The 15,684-nt window shown below is 44.1% G+C and overlaps 1 protein-coding gene across 12 annotated transcripts in view; it reads right to left on the bottom strand.

Moving 5' to 3' along the window:
* The window catches only part of LOC143958274 (H(+)/Cl(-) exchange transporter 5), a 138,385-nt gene that overhangs the window by 92,941 nt on the left and 29,760 nt on the right, over positions 1–15,684 (bottom strand). For 10 of the 12 annotated variants that reach the window (XM_077467780.1, XM_077467778.1, XM_077467787.1 and 7 more), the window contains 2 exons: positions 2,767–2,915; positions 1,230–1,329 (listed from right to left, as the gene is read on the bottom strand). In XM_077467780.1, coding sequence (XP_077323906.1) covers positions 1,230–1,329; positions 2,767–2,915 — 249 coding nt within the window. Of the gene's footprint in view, positions 1–1,229; positions 1,330–2,766; positions 2,916–5,694; positions 5,789–15,684 lie in introns of those variants that run through there. The other 2 variants (XM_077467788.1, XM_077467791.1) reach the window with 2 other exon arrangements.

The following is a 15,684-nucleotide window of genomic DNA, read 5'->3' as shown; positions in this document are numbered from 1 at the left end:
TAGTGACACTGACTGGGGGGGGGGGGCGACTGGGGTGAAATGTGTGCCTATGTGTACCTATGCGTCAGTGGACTGTTGGTGCACTTACTTGTATGTCTTCACTCCGCGCTGTCCGGTCAAAAAGACTGACACGAGGAGTGTGACATCACTTCCTCCTCCTGTGTTTACATTTTACACAGGGGAGGAAGCTTCTCATTCGCCAGGAGCGATCGAGAGGGGATGGCCAGAAACCAACAGCCATCCCCTCATCACGGATCGCTCCTGCAGCGAACCGGACCACCGTATCCAGCGGGAGGGGGGTCCGATCGGACCCCCCACCCGCTGGAAGGCAGGCACGTACATGTACGTGCTTGTGCCTGTCGGTGCCATTGCGATGACGTACAATGGCAATACGGCGGTCCTTAAGTGGTTAATTAAACTTTTTATTTTTACACCTTTTTTTATTTAATTTTTTTTTCATCACTTTTATTCCTACTACAAGGGATGTTCACATTCCTTGTAATAGGAATAAAAGTGATAAAAAAAAAAAAATGAAATAAAAAAAAGGTGTAAAAAGAAGAAATAAGGACGACAGGTCCTCTTTATGAAGAGACACAAAATCTCTCCTTTACCTTTAAAGGTCAAAAGAAAAAAAAAAAAAAAAAAAAAGAAAAAAAAAAAAAGAAAAAATAAGTAACGTCAGACGTCGCTCCGGTCCTCCAAGGGCATAGAGGGGCACTTGACTTCCTGTCCAGCAAACAGCTGCATTGGATCTCTCCTGGGCGTTACACATGGGTCAAGTAAGCCCGGGAACAACTGGAAAGCGGTGGGTTTTCATTCAAAAAGTGATCCTGGACACAGAACCGGCCATAGTAAAAAAAAAAAAAAAAAAAAAAAAGGTACCGGGCGGCTAGCTAATTCCATAACACCGGTATTAAAATGTCAAAGTAATGATGTATTTTTACTATGGGCCAGTTATCAAGTGGAAAAAAAAAAAAAGTATATATATATGTGTATGTATGTATGTATAATATATATATATATATATATATATATATATATATATATATATATATATATATATATATATATATATATATATATATATATATATAGAGTGTTTTTATCGAAATATGTTTTTATAGAAATGTTTTGCCTATTCATTTCTATTTCAAACTGGGCTGCTTTAGAAGGCGATCTTTCCAACCATGAAAAAAGGTTCTGCATCTATTGGGGACAAATTCCTTTACCTGCAGACAAACCGATCAGCAGCATCAACATCCATCCCGAGAAAGCATCACTAACACTGTGCAAGAGTGCCCATGTGGATTCTTTACTCTTGCTAAGGATCTGTGGAAGAAAGTGTTACAGGTCATCACTGGTCTAGGAATTACATTAGAATTGTATATACTGTATAGAAAATGACCGATGTTTTTTCGGTGCCGATATGCAATACCGATATTTTGGCCACCTCCCAAACAGATATTCTGTACATTGTAAAAAAAATAAATAAAAAAATGTGCACATTTCATTTTTTTTTATCATCACTGTTATTGCTGTCACAAGGAATGTAAACATCTATTAAGAGTATAGGGGCTCTTTATGGAGGGATCTAGGGTCTAAAAAGACCCCAAAAACTCTCCTCTGCACTTGAAAGTATTAAAAATGTCAAGATCTTCATTTTTGAATACTTTCAAAAAAAATTAACCGCTTCAGCCCCAGAAGATTTGGCTGCTGAATGACCGGGCCATTTTTTTGCAATACTGCACTGCATCACTTTAACTGGCAATTGCACGGTCATTGCCCCCAAACAAAATTGACATCCTTTTTTCCCCCCCAACAAATAGAGCTTTCTTTTGGTGGCATTTGATCATCTCAGCGGTTTTTATTTTTTTGCGCTATAAAAAAAAAAAAAAAAAAAAAAAAAAAAAACAAACACACACACACACACACACTATTTTCTACTTTTTGCTATAAAATATCACCAAGGAAAATAAATAAAGCACAATAAGCGTATATTGATTGGTTTGCACAAAAGTTATAGCATCTACAAAATCATTTATATAGATGTATTTATAGCATTTTGATTATAATTATTATTATTTTTTTTACTAGTAATGGCGGCGATCTGCAATATTTTTTTATTTTTTTTTAATCGGGACTGCGACATTATGGCGGACAAAACGGAAACTTTTGATACATTTTTGGGACCAGTCCTTTATACAGCGATCAGTGCTATAAAAATGTACCGATTACTGTAAAAAATGTCACTGGCAGGGAAGGGGTTAACACTAGGGGCCGATTAGGGTTAAATGTGTTCCCTGTGTGTGTTCTAACTGTAGGTGGAGGGGACTGACCTTGAGGGGATGATAGATTGTGGTTACTAGCTATTAGGAGTGACAGAACAGGAATTTGTGTGTTTATACACACACACACACACACACACACACACACACACACACACACGGCCCTGTTCTGCCTTCGGCCACGAGCATTGGCACCCCCGCAGTGCAGCGGACGCGTGCGCACCTGCTAACCAATATAAAACTACGCCGGCTCGCGGGATCGTACCGACCTGCCATAGTAAAATGACGGCGGCTGGTAGGCGAGCAGTTACATGGCGCCTTTAAGATGGCAATAATTCGGGAAGTGATGTCATGACGTTGCTTCCGGGTTACTGGATCTGACCGAACAAAGGCGCGATACTTCAAACATAGTGAATATTGGCCACCGATAATCGGTCCATCCCTAATACTGTATACACACACGCACACACATCTATCTTACCTCTCTGTGTCGATCTCGGTCTCTAGACTTCTCCCGTACCCAATCAATTGTATTAAAGTCCTCGTACGTTCCCACGCCAGGCACCTCCAGAAAATCAGTCATCGCCTTGTGTGAGCCGTGGACTCCATTCCCATTATAGGATGGAAAGCCTGCGGACAGACAACGGTCATTACAGAAAGAAAACATTGCTAACTTTGGGGTCCGACTCCTGGTACCGGAGCACTCAGAATCTGGTGCAGCTACACATGGCAACCAATCAACTTCAGCTTTGGCAAATAAAACCTGGAAGCCGATTGGTTTCAATGCAGAATGGCACCAGATATTGCACCCTCCAGTTTCTAGTAAAACATCCCTCCCCCACCCCCAGTAAGGCCAAATGTTTTTAGAAACCTAACCATCACACATACAATATGGCCAAAGTATAACAACCTCCCATTAACCACTTGATCGGAAGATTTATCCCCCTTACTGACCAGGCTATTTTTTTTTTTTTTTTTTTTTTTGCGACACGGCACTGTGTTATTTTAAACTGACAATTGCGTGGTTGTGCGACGCTGCACCCAAATAAAATTGATGTCCTTTTTTTCCCCACAAATAGAGATTTCTTTTGGTGGTATTTGATCACCTCTGCGGTTTTTATTCTTTTTTTTTTTTTTTTTTTTTTTTTTTTTTTATAGCGCAAAGAAGGATAGATTGTTTTTCAAAAAAAATTTATAAAAAAAATAAACATTTCTGCTATAAAACATATCCCAAAAAAAAAAAAAAAATGAAAAAAATAAAATTAAAATAAAAAAAAAAAGACAGTTTCGGCCAATATGTAATCTGCTACATATTTTTGGTTAAAAAAAAAAATCCCAATAAGTGTATATTGATTGGTTTGCATAAAAGTTATAGAGTCTCTGTAAAACTACGAGATAGATTTATTTTACTAGTAATAGTGGTGATCAGCAACTTATAGCGGGAGTGCGATAATGGGGCAGACATTCGGACACTAGCTGACACTTTAGACACTTTTTATGGAGCAACGAAACCAATACAATTATCAGTGCTAAAAAATATGCACCGTCTCTGTACTAATAACACTGGGAAGGGGGTTAAACATGCGGGAGCGATCAAAGACAAGTATGGGGGTTTGGGGGTTTTGCTACATTATACTTACCTAGGTGAAGGCAGCATCGGTCCCATGCTGCATTTGACATCCCCCCACCTCTACACTGAGAACCGAGCGATCAAACCCCGCCGATAGCTCCGTTCTCTCATCTCCTCGAGCAGAGAGCTGCTGACTGTCAATCAGAGCCTCTCCTCTGCTCCTCAACGCTCACTGGAGCGCTGAGATGTGGAGGGGGAGGGGAGCGGCCCTCTCAGTGGCTCGCTGAGACGACAATCAGTCCAGGCACCTGGCGGATCCAGACTTTGACGCAGTGCTGGGACCGATATCCGTGATGTCAGTGGAGAGCCAACTTCAGAGCGCTCTCTGCTGAAAACGGGTCACAGGAGTGCAAAACGAATTGTGACCTGTAGCAGAAACCCAGCCAAGCGAGCTCAGGCTGGACTTCTCCAAATGTGTGCCTAGCCAGTGTTTTACTACAGCGTAGGAGGTGCTTTTTCTAGGGAAAGACCTGAATCCATGTTCCGTGCTTTGCAGAGACACAGGATCAATACCTTCCCTCCTGTCATATCCACAATCTGCCTTGTTTACATAAGCAGATTACCGTTCTGAGTCTCTGCAGAACGATCGACAGAGTCCGCGGGACCCACTGATCTGCTCCCAATGTGCATAATCACAGATTATAGAAAGTCACTGGTGACGCACGTTCAAACCCACTACCCAGACGTTCGGGAATCACATATTATATACACACCACGACCTGAGTATTGTCACTGACCATGTCCATCCCTTTATGACTACAGTGTCCCCATCCTCTGATGGCTCCTTCCAGCAGGATAATGCACCATGTCACAAAGCTCCAATCATCTCACCACTGGACAATGAGGTCACTGTCCTCCAATGGCCTCCACACTCACCACATCTCATCCAATAGAGGACCACTGGGAAGTGATGGAACGGATCATTATCTATGCAGCACCAGAAAAACCACTCCCCCACCCGGCGTTTAATAATAAAAAAAAAAAGAAAAAAAAAAAGAAAAAAAAAAAATGTGTTTTGTTCTAATCCCCTGTGCTCCCTTGGTGAAGGGAAAATCATGTATATGGTCAAATCTCATACACCGTCCGCTCTCGTATAGACGGTCTGCTCCCATACGCACGGTCTGCTCCCATACGCACGGTCTGCTCCCATACGCACGGTCTGCTCCCATACGCACGGTCTGCTCCCATACGCACGGTCTGCTCCCATACGCACGGTCTGCTCCCATACGCACGGTCTGCTCCCATACGCACGGTCTGCTCCCATACGCACGGTCTGCTCTCATACGCACGGTCTGCTCTCATACGCACGGTCTGCTCTCATATGGTCAGATCTCGTGTACACCGTCCGCTCCCATATACACGGTCAGATCTCGTATACACGGTCCGCTCCTGTATACATGGTCATATCTCGTATACATGTTCCGCTCTCATATACACGTCTGCTCTTGTAAATGGTCAGATCTCGTATACACGGTTCACTCCCGTATACACGGTCAGATCTCAAATACGCGGTCCGCTCCTGTATACATGGTCAGATCTCGTATACGCGGCCCCACGGCCCGCTTTCGTATACATGGTCCGCTCTCGTATACACGGTCAGATCTCATATACACGGTCCTCTCAGGTACATGGCCCGATCTCGTACACGGTCAGCTCTCGTACACACCGTCAGATCTTGTATACACGGTCTGCTCTCATACATGGTCCACTCTCAGGTACATGGTCAGATCTCGTATACATGGTCCGCTCCTGTATACATGGTTAGATCTCTAAGCTCACCGGTAACATCTGCAGCCGCCCCCAGCATTTCTCCATACTGTCCAGTCTTCATCCTGCAGCGTCACATCCATAACCTCCCGTCCGACTAAAGGTTAAATCTCAGTCCCCTCCCCCTCCTCCACTTCATTAATCATTCATCCCTTGCCATTCACTTAAGCACAAACAAATGTCTTCAAAGTGTTCTAAAGCCCAACTCCGGGCAAAAAGCCAAATCCACAAATAAAATACGTATATCATCCATTTTGCCTGCCTAAAATAGATTTGGATCTTGTCCAGCCAGTCCTGAAAGTTACACAGCTCCGTCTGGCAGCACGGGATACCTGGTTTTCTCTGCTACAGTTCAGTAACATTCACAGGTCTTGTCCCTCCCCCCAGCCTGTGATTGCATAGTGAAGAGAGATGCAGCGGACTGATGAGGAGTTCCTCTCTCTGTCACTTGGCTCTCTTCTCCCGTTAGCATGTTCCTAGTTAGAACTAAATCACACCCTCATTGGTTTCTTGCGCTGCTTCTCCCTCCACCAGACTGTGCTCTGTTGTACAGAAACCGCAAGAGGCTGCTAAGGCAAAATTCAGGTGCTTACACTGCTTGCATTTATGTTTTAGGCCCCACTCACACTGGCGTACCGATCTGTATTGTTCGTGCAAAGGGCTGGCTTCAGTCACCCAGGATGCACTGGTGTTCCGGGCAAGGGCCAACAGGCAAGCCTGTTTAAGTCAAAGGCAGGCCACCAGATGCGCTACCAGAATACGCAGCTGGCGGCCCGCCACTGACGTCAACAGGCAGCCTGCACAACCCGTGCCCAGAACGCTCGTGCCTTCTGATTGGCTAAAGACAGCCATTTGTGCAGGCTTACAGATCGGTATGAACATGTGAATGAGGCTTTAAAGTACAAGTTCCCTTTTACAAAAAATATAAACACCAGACCCACCCCTCCCGCGGCGATTCTGAGCTGTCAAGGCAAGCTGCTCCAACCATTCAGCTGCTCTTTCCTCTCTGTCCAAAATGGACCGGATAGATTCTAATAGGTCAGCATCGTCACATGGATGAGAAAGGGGGGCAGGCGGGACTTTTAAAGTACCAAAAGAAAAACAAATTGAAAAAAAAAAAAAAAAAAAAAAAATCTAAAAATTTTAAACAATTCTTTAAACTCACAGTAAACATTTACGAGAACCACATATAATTTCTTAGAAAATATACAACCACTTCTTACTCTACATGTTTCACTCACGAGAGCTTCTTCAGGAGTTTTTTTTGAGAAGCGTTGCACGAAGTTTTATATACTATAAAAAGAAAACAACAATTTTAAATGGATATGCTTAACCACTTAACAACCGGCCCATAGCCGAATGATGGCTACAGGGCGGTTGCTTAACTCTGGGAGGCCGTCATATGACGTCCTCCCAGAACTCTGCTCTCGCGCGTCCCCTGGGACACGCACTCGAGAGCATCCGTGACCGCCGGGTCCTGCGCATCATGGTCGCGATGAGCAGCCATTTACCAAGTGTTCGCTCCATCAAATGACGGAGCGATCACTTGTAAACAAACCGGCGTCATGTTACGATGCCAGTTCCTCCCTCCCCTCTCTGTACCGATCGGTACAGTGAAGGTGTGAAATCGGTGTCAGCAGCGCTGTGGGCTGGATCTGCAGTGCCCACAGCACTGCTCACCGACAGTTAACCCCGTAATGCCCTGCCAATACTCTGCCATAAATTGCCATACCCAGCCACTCGATGATACCCTGCAATACTCGGCTGTACTTGGCCTCTGTATGGAGCAGGCTGTAGAAGTCTCATACGTGGTATCGCTGTACTCGTAGGAGAATCTATTTTGGGGTGTCATTTTTGGTATGTCCATGCTATGTGTTAGAAATATTGTATAAATGGACAACTTTGTGTTAAAAAACAAACAAAAAAAATAAATAAATAAATTTAAAAAAAGCATTTTAACCACTTCCCGCCGGCCGTCATATGACATCCTTGACTTTGTGCGGGGATATCTGAATGATGCCTGTAGCCAGGTATCGTTTAGATATCAGCTTATTCAGCCGGCGATTCCCTACATCATAAGAACAATCATAGCGGCTGTTACGCTGCTTGATCGTTCTTACAGGTGGCGAGAGGGGACGCCACCCTCCGGTGCTTCTACCGACTCGCCTATACGATCAAAGCCAGAATCATTTTTGGGGTTTGTTTTTTTAATTCAAATTAAAATAAAGTAAAAAAGGAACAAAAAAAAAATAAATTTTTTTTTTAAAGCGCTCCTGTCCCCATGTGCTCGCATGCAGAAGCGAATGCATACGCAAGTCCTGCCAACATATGAAAACGGTGTTCAAACCACACATGTGAGGTATCACTGCGAACATTAAAGCGAGAGCAATCATTTTGGCCCTAGACCTCCTCTGTTACTCAAAACATGTAACCGGTAAACAAATTTAAAGCGTCGCCTATGGGGATTTATAAGTAGCGACGTTTGGCGCCATTCCACGAGCGTGTGCAATTTTGAAGGGTAACATATTAGGTATCCATTTACTCTGCTTAACTTCATCTTTCACATTATGCAAAAACATTGGGCTAACTTTACTGGTTTAGTTTTTTTTTTTTTTTTTTAAGCACAAAACTTTTTTTTTTTTTTAACGCGTATTAAAAATTGCTGCGCAAATACCATTCGAGATAAAAACTTTTAACGACCACCATTGTATTCTCTAGGGTCTTTGCTAAAAAAAAAAAAAAAAAAAAAAGGTTTTGGGGCTCTTTGTAATTTTCTAGCAAATAAATGATAATTTTTACATGTAGGAGAGAAAATGTCAGAATTGGCTTGGGTGCTCCAGAACGCCTGATGGTGCTCCCTGCATGTTGGGCCTCCGTATGTGGCCACGCTGTGTAAAAGTCTCACACGTGGTATCGCCGTACTCGGGAGTAATAGCAGAATGTGTTGTAATTTGTGGCATGCATATGCGGTGTATGAGAAATAACCTAATATGACAATTTTGTGAAAAAAAAAACTTGATTTTGCTAAGAATTGTGGGGAAAAAAAATGACAACTTCAAAAAACTCATCATGCCTCTTACTAAATACATTGGAATGTCTTCTTTCCAAAAAGGGGTCATTTGGGGGGGGGGGGGGGGTATTTGTACTTTTCTGGCATGTTAGGGTCTCAAGAAATTAGATTTAGATTTATTTAGAATTAGAATTTTCAGATATTGGCACCATAGGTTGTGGACTCTATAACTTTCACAAAGACCAAATATCCACCAATTTGTAGTTATTTTTACCAAAGATATGTAGTGGTATACATTAAATTTTTTATTTTATTTATTTTTTTTACAGAATTTTCTGTCTTTTTTTCCTTTTATAAAAAATAAATAAAAACAGCGGTGATTAAATACCACCAAAAGAAAGCTCTATTTGTGTGAATAAAAGGACAAAAATTTCATATGGGTACAGTGTTGCATGACTGAGTAATTGTCATTCAAAATGTGAGAGCACCGAAAGCTGAAAATTGGTCTGGTTAAGGGTGCCCAGTGGTCAAGTGGTTAAACTTGCCATGAATAAAGTCACATCACCATCCTCACATGGATGGCACGGACCAAATCAGGATTCGTCTGGTCATGACAGCTCAGGATCCCAGGGGAGGCAAGTACCCAGTAAGGAACCCAGGGAGAGGGTCCGGTGTTAGGTCACGTATATTAAAAAAAAAAAAAAAAAAAAAAAAAGGTAAACTTACACTTTAATGAACACAGAGCTGATTTAACTTCAGTCCCGGAAGGAATTTCCCCCTTCCCCCGGACCATTTTTCTGGCCAAAGACCAGAGCACTTTCTGTGATTCAGCGCTGCGTCAATTTAACTGACAATTGCACGGTTGTGCGACGTGGCTCCCAAACAAAATTGATGTCCTTTTTTCCCCACAAATAGAGCTTTCTTTTGGTGGTATTTGATCACCCCTGCGGTTTTTATTTTTTGCGTTCTCCAGTCACAGGGAGCAGAGATCAGTGACAGTGTCACTAGGCAGAACGGGGAGATGCTTGTTTACATTAATATCTCCCCATTCTTCCTCTCCGTGAGGCGATCGAGTCTGCGGGACAGGCGATCTGACTCACGGAGGTCCTGACCAGCGTGCACGTGATGACATGGCAGCAAATTTAAAAAGGGACGTACCTGTACGCCCATTTGCCTGTCCGTGCTACTCTGCCGACGTATATCGGCGTGTGGTTAATGGCCAGGCCATTTTTTGCAAAACAGCACTGTGTCGCTTTAACTGACAATTGCGTGGGCGTGCAATGCTGTACCCAAATAAAATGTATGTTGCCCCCCCCCCCCCCCACAAATTGATTTAACTTTGGTGGCATTTGATCACCTCTGCGTTTTTAATTTTTTGCACTATATACAAAAAAAAATAAAAAAAAAAGCGACAATAAAACATTTTAACCACTTAACAACCGGCCCATAGCCAATTAACGGCACCAGGGCAGTTTAACTCTTAGAGGCCGTTAATGAAGTGCACTCGAGAGCATCCGTGACCACCGGGTCCCGTGGACCCGGCACATCACGGATAACAGCCGCTCATCGCGACCGTTTACCACGTGATCTCCCCGCTAAATGACGGAGCGATCACTTGTAAACAAACCCGGTTCCTCCCTCCCCTCTCTGTACCGATCGGTACAGCGGAGGGGGAAGAGATTGGTGTCAGCAGCTCTGTGGGCTGCATCTGCAGTGCCCACATTGCTGCTCACCGAAAATTAACCCCTCAATTCCCTGCCCATACTCTGCCTTTTTTTTTTTTTATTATTTCAGGCTTCCCAGTCTAGAGGTGAGATGTGGGCTCTTATTGACTCCATATCTCACTGTAAAAGAGGACATGTCATGCCAAAAAAAATTATTTTTTGGGGAAAAAAAAAAAAAAAAAAAAAAAGTCAAATTAAAATAAAATGAACAATAAAAATAAATAAATAAAATTAAAGCGCCCCTGTGCCCATGAGTTCGCATGCAGAAGCGAACGCATACGCAAGTCCCGCCCACATATGAAAACGGTGTTCAAACCACACATGTGAGGTATCGCTGCGAATGTTAGAGCGAGAGCAATAATTTTGGCCCTAGACCTCCTCTGTAACTCAAAACATGTAACCAGTAAAAAAATTTAAAGCGTCGCCTATGGGGATTTTTAAGTAGCAATGTTTTGGCGCCATTCCACGAGCGTGTACAATATTGAAGGGTGACATGTTAGGCATTTACTCGGCGCAACTTCCTCTTTCACATTATACAAAAACATTGTGCTAACTTTACCATTTTGTTTTTTAAGCACAAAACTGTTTTTTTTTTTGTTTTGTGTGTTCTAACTGTATGGCGGACGGTGCGATTGGGGGAAACGCACAATTCCTGCATAGCAGAAAGACCGGATCGGTGTGATCTCCCTGTCAGAACGGCGATCTGCCTTGTTTACACAGACAGATCCCCGTCCTGTCACTGCATGGAACATGCTCGCGGGTGGCAGGCAGACATCTAGAAGATGCGAGCGCTGACAAGGGACAGGGACCACTCAAGGAAAGGTACGGTTTTTGGTTTTGTTTCCTTTGTTTTTTAGCTTTGCTTTAACCGCTTCCCGACCAGCCGCCATCATTATACTGTGGCAAGGTGGCTCGTTCCCCGCAAATCGCTGTACGTTGATGCGGGAACTTGCTTTTGTGGGCGCTCCCATTGGCTCGCGATCTGCTAAAAAACAAAGGAAACAAAAATAAATACATTTAAAAAAAAACGTACCTTTCCTTGAACGGTCCCTGTCCCTTGTCAGCACTCGCATCTTCTGTTGGGTGCCGGTCTTTGGCCATCTTTGTTAGCCAGCACGATAACATCACTCCTGTGCAGGAGTCAGATACCCAGGGACTGTGACGGCGATGTAAACCGAGCTAAAGATGGGCAGGTAGGTGCATTTTATTGCAAGAGAGACGCTGCCTGCTCGCCGTTTTTGACAGGGGGACTTTACTTCTGCTTTGTGTATTTTATATTCACCTGGAGTTCAGCTTTTCTTATCCTTTCCATACTTTGCTTTACCCAAGTCATGATAAAGGAGAAAAAGGTCTGCGGAAACTAGAACTGTAATCTGATAGAACTGCCCTGTGCCGGTTTCCTTTATATTGTACAACCTGAGCCATTGCTTCTCTGTACTGACCAATCCTCAATTAGCCAACAGATTTAAAGTGACAGTAAAACGCACAGTTTTTTTTTTTTGTTGTTTTTCTTTTGCAACCGTCACCATCAGACAAATTCTGCCATTTCTCACATACAGTATATGTAAAAAATAAAAATAAATCTGCATTTGCTGTGGATGATCAGTGCCGTTCATTCTGCACTCCTGTGACCCGTTTTTAGCAGACAGCGGGCTGTCACCACAGAGCCGGTCCAGACTCGGGTAAAATTGCAAGAATTGAGAACTGAAAACCAAAGACCAATGTGGAATAAGTGAACTTCTATAGGGGTGGAGAAGGTGCTGTACTGACCCAGTCGGTGGTGGGGCAATGGTGTGGGTAGATTGGAAGAGTTCTATTCCGATGCTTTTTTGCCCCCACTACACCGGAAGAAGGTGGTGATCCCCTTTCTTTTTGGGAGGGGGCTGGGCTGCTGCCTTTGGGTGCGAGAAATGTGGTGTCACAGGAACTATTCCTTAAACAGTGCAAGCAAAAAAAAACTAATATTAATTCCCAGTGAATTAAAAAAAAAAAAAACAACTATTAGTGACATTAAAAAAGAAAAATTAGATAAAAAAGTGCAAGTAGAGTCCAGTGGTAATGAATTAGATGATCTCCTCATTCAAATATAAACGTGATCTTTGTAGAAATGTCATACAATGGTGAACAAATGTCCTTGGAGGGGGCCCAACGTCCTTGGAGGGGGTCAAACTTCCTTGGAGAGGTTACTGCATGTACCATTATGCTGCATACGCACGATCGGATTTTCCGACAACAAATGTTTGATGTGAGCTTGTTGGTGGAAAGTCCGACTGTGTGTATGCTCCATCGAACATTTGTTGCCAGACTTTCCGCCAACAAATGTTGGCTAGCAGGTTCTCAAATTTTCCGCTCATCAGACTTTCCGATCGTGTATACACAAGTTCATCAGACAAAAGTCCACACATGCTCGGAATCAAGTACGAGCCGGAAGCTCTCGGTCTTGTAAAACTAGCATTGGTAATGGAGATAACATGTACGTCACTACGTTCCTAATTGTTGGCCAACATTTGTGTGACCGTGTGTATGCAAGACAAGTTGGAGCCAACATCCTTCGATCAAAAATCCATGGTTTTGTTGTCGGAAAGTCCAATCGTGTGTACGTTCGTATGTTCGTGTGTAGAGTTAAAAAAAAAAAATAAGGAAGGGAGCGCCCAATATCCAATAAAATGGAAGTTGAAATGTAAAATTTCAGGTTGTTTTTTCAAAAGTAGCACCAAATGGTCAAGCCAACGCGTTACAGGGGAAAAGACTCCCTTCCTCAGGGCAGCTGCTGCTATTTGCTATCGGCTTGATGCTGTCGCTGTAAACACAGCGTATCCAGATCTCTCCAAATTTGGAGTCACGGACACACTCGATTGGGATCTTTTCCTGTTTCACCACCACCAAATAGCAGCAGCCCTGAGGAGGGGGGGGGGGGTAGTCTTTTCCCCCTGAAACGTGATGACTTGACCATTTTTTGCTACTTTTAATAAACAACCTCAGATTTACTTCTCGAATTGCATATTGGGCGTTCCCTCAATTTTTTTTTTGCCTCTAGTGGAAGTGAAGACTTAAAACTTTAAGGAGAAGTGGGGCAGGAGGGCAGCACTCTGGAGTGAATGGAGGACTCTGATGTGACAAAGGGAACCCTCGTTTGACTGGGGGTGCCTTGGCGTTTTGCATACTTTTAAAGGGTGCCCTGAATAAATAAAAAGCTGAGAAATGCTGTGTTACGTTACACAAGAAACGAAAGGTTTATTACTACTTTAAGGCTGCTAAATCTGCCAGAGATAAGAGACCCGGCACTGTTGTAGCACGCTGACCTGATGTGAATATGTTATTTATTAACAAGTCCTGTTTATCAGTGAATACAAAGCACTTGAGGTGCTGAAGGACGATTTCTGACTGAAGGATTCATTCACAGCAATCCTGTAATTTCCTAATGTAGAATAAAAGACACAGGTTTGCTGTAAATCTGAACTCCAGGTATGATCTCTATTGGTTACATTGTTACAGCCTGGCACAGTGCAAGTCTGTATATCTCATACCCGAGGAGCTGCTGGGGAAGCGGACAATCACTGTAGTAGTCAGTGATGGCCTCAATCTTCCAGGTCCTGTGCCAAGCTGCTTCCCCTCTACACACCAACCACATGGGGTCAATCGATCAGCGGGGAGACATCACGATCTACACCTCGTCCAATCAGAAAACGTCTTTTTAGCCTCCAGGTTGATCTAGACCAGGGGTATCAAACTGGTGGCCCCTCCAGTGGTTGTGGAACTACAAGTCCCATCATACCTCTGCCTGTGGGAGTCATGCTTGTAACGGTCAGCCTTGCAATGCCTCATGGGACTTTCACAACAGCTGGAGGGCCACCGGTTTGAGACCCTTTATCTAGACCTTCTCAACCAGGGTGCTGTCTGGGTTCCTCTGGAGGGCCATGAGCACAGGACCCAGTCTGCCATGGATCGCCATCATGAGTTGCCATGGTGCGGGCAGGCATGCTGCCAGCATCATAACAACCAATGATGCTCTAGGGCAGTAGTTATCAACTTATGAGCCAAAGGAGGGCCTAAAATGTGCCCCTAGAGATCACCAAAGGGCGATACGTTAAATATACTGTATATAACTCTTGAGTACGGACAAAAACTGCAGAACTAATAGACAAAAATGAGGGTCAGAGAGTGAGGACAGGATACATTGTTGGCTGGGGAGATGCTGCAGAAGACAATATGGAACTGGGACCAGGTTACATAAGGCTAGTAGAGATCAATGCTTTGACTCTAATCAATGTTTCCACTAGAGACTGCTGAGGTCTGAGGGCAATGCATCACATACCAAAGGGTCACAAGTGGCAACCTTGTGCCGCATGTTTGGGGACCAGGGCTCTAGGGCCAAGGTGTAATTAGTTGCCATCATTATGGTGTATGGCTCACCTGCACCAGTTACAAAGCATGACTCCAGGGCAGGCAGCATTCAGTAGTAGAAGAAGGAAGTCTGCCAGCGCCAGACCCCCAGCACCTCCCACCGTCTAGAGGCACAACTGGAACCAAAGCATGGGGCTCAGAAAGGGAACGTGTGATTGAGGAGCCCAGTGATGGGGGTCTGTGATTGGACTGGACTCAAATAGGGGGCCTCTGATGTATAAGGGTGACTGATGTGATGGGAGGCATCTCATGTATAGGGGGCCTCTGGTGTGATGGAAGGAACCCCTGATGTTAATTTCATCAAGGTGGTTCTGTGCATTGTCCCAGGCTCTGAATTCCAGTGGATCCAGATTTTGCATACTTTTAAATGGGTGCCACAACTAAAACAGGTTGGAAAATGCTGCTCTAGAATAAGCAGAGATCAGGGCACATTATGGGGCACACAGCAGAGCACTATACATGGGATCAGGCCATATTATGGGGCATACAGCAGAGCACTTTACATGGGATAGGGTCTCATTGATATGCAGAGCTTGGCAGGGAAGCAGCTGTGAGGAGTCCTCTTCTGGCACGCCGTTCCCCACCAGCCCTTTCTCCCCTCCTGTCCATCCCAGGTGATGCCACATACAAGCACCAAGGATGGACAGGAGGGGAGGAGGGCCCTAGCATGATCACAGCTGTTTGCCTGCATAGCTCTGCAAGTGGCAGCAGAGGGGATGCGACCAACCCGCCAGCTTGCCTGCGATTGATGTGTAGATCGTGGTGGGACCCCAGGGGACCTGTCACGGAACCCTGGTTAAGAATCTCTGCCTTTGATCCAAGAAAAAAGAAAAAGCTGACTGACGCTCTAAGATCTTTAAATCT

The sequence above is a fragment of the Lithobates pipiens genome, unplaced genomic scaffold, assembly GCF_037356315.1.
Source record: "Lithobates pipiens isolate NorthernLeopardFrog02 unplaced genomic scaffold, aLitPip1_a1.2 Scaffold_60, whole genome shotgun sequence".
NCBI classification, from domain to species: Eukaryota; Metazoa; Chordata; class Amphibia; order Anura; family Ranidae; genus Lithobates; species Lithobates pipiens.
Note: the sequence above shows the minus strand (reverse complement) of the source record. Positions and strands in the feature narration are given on the sequence as shown.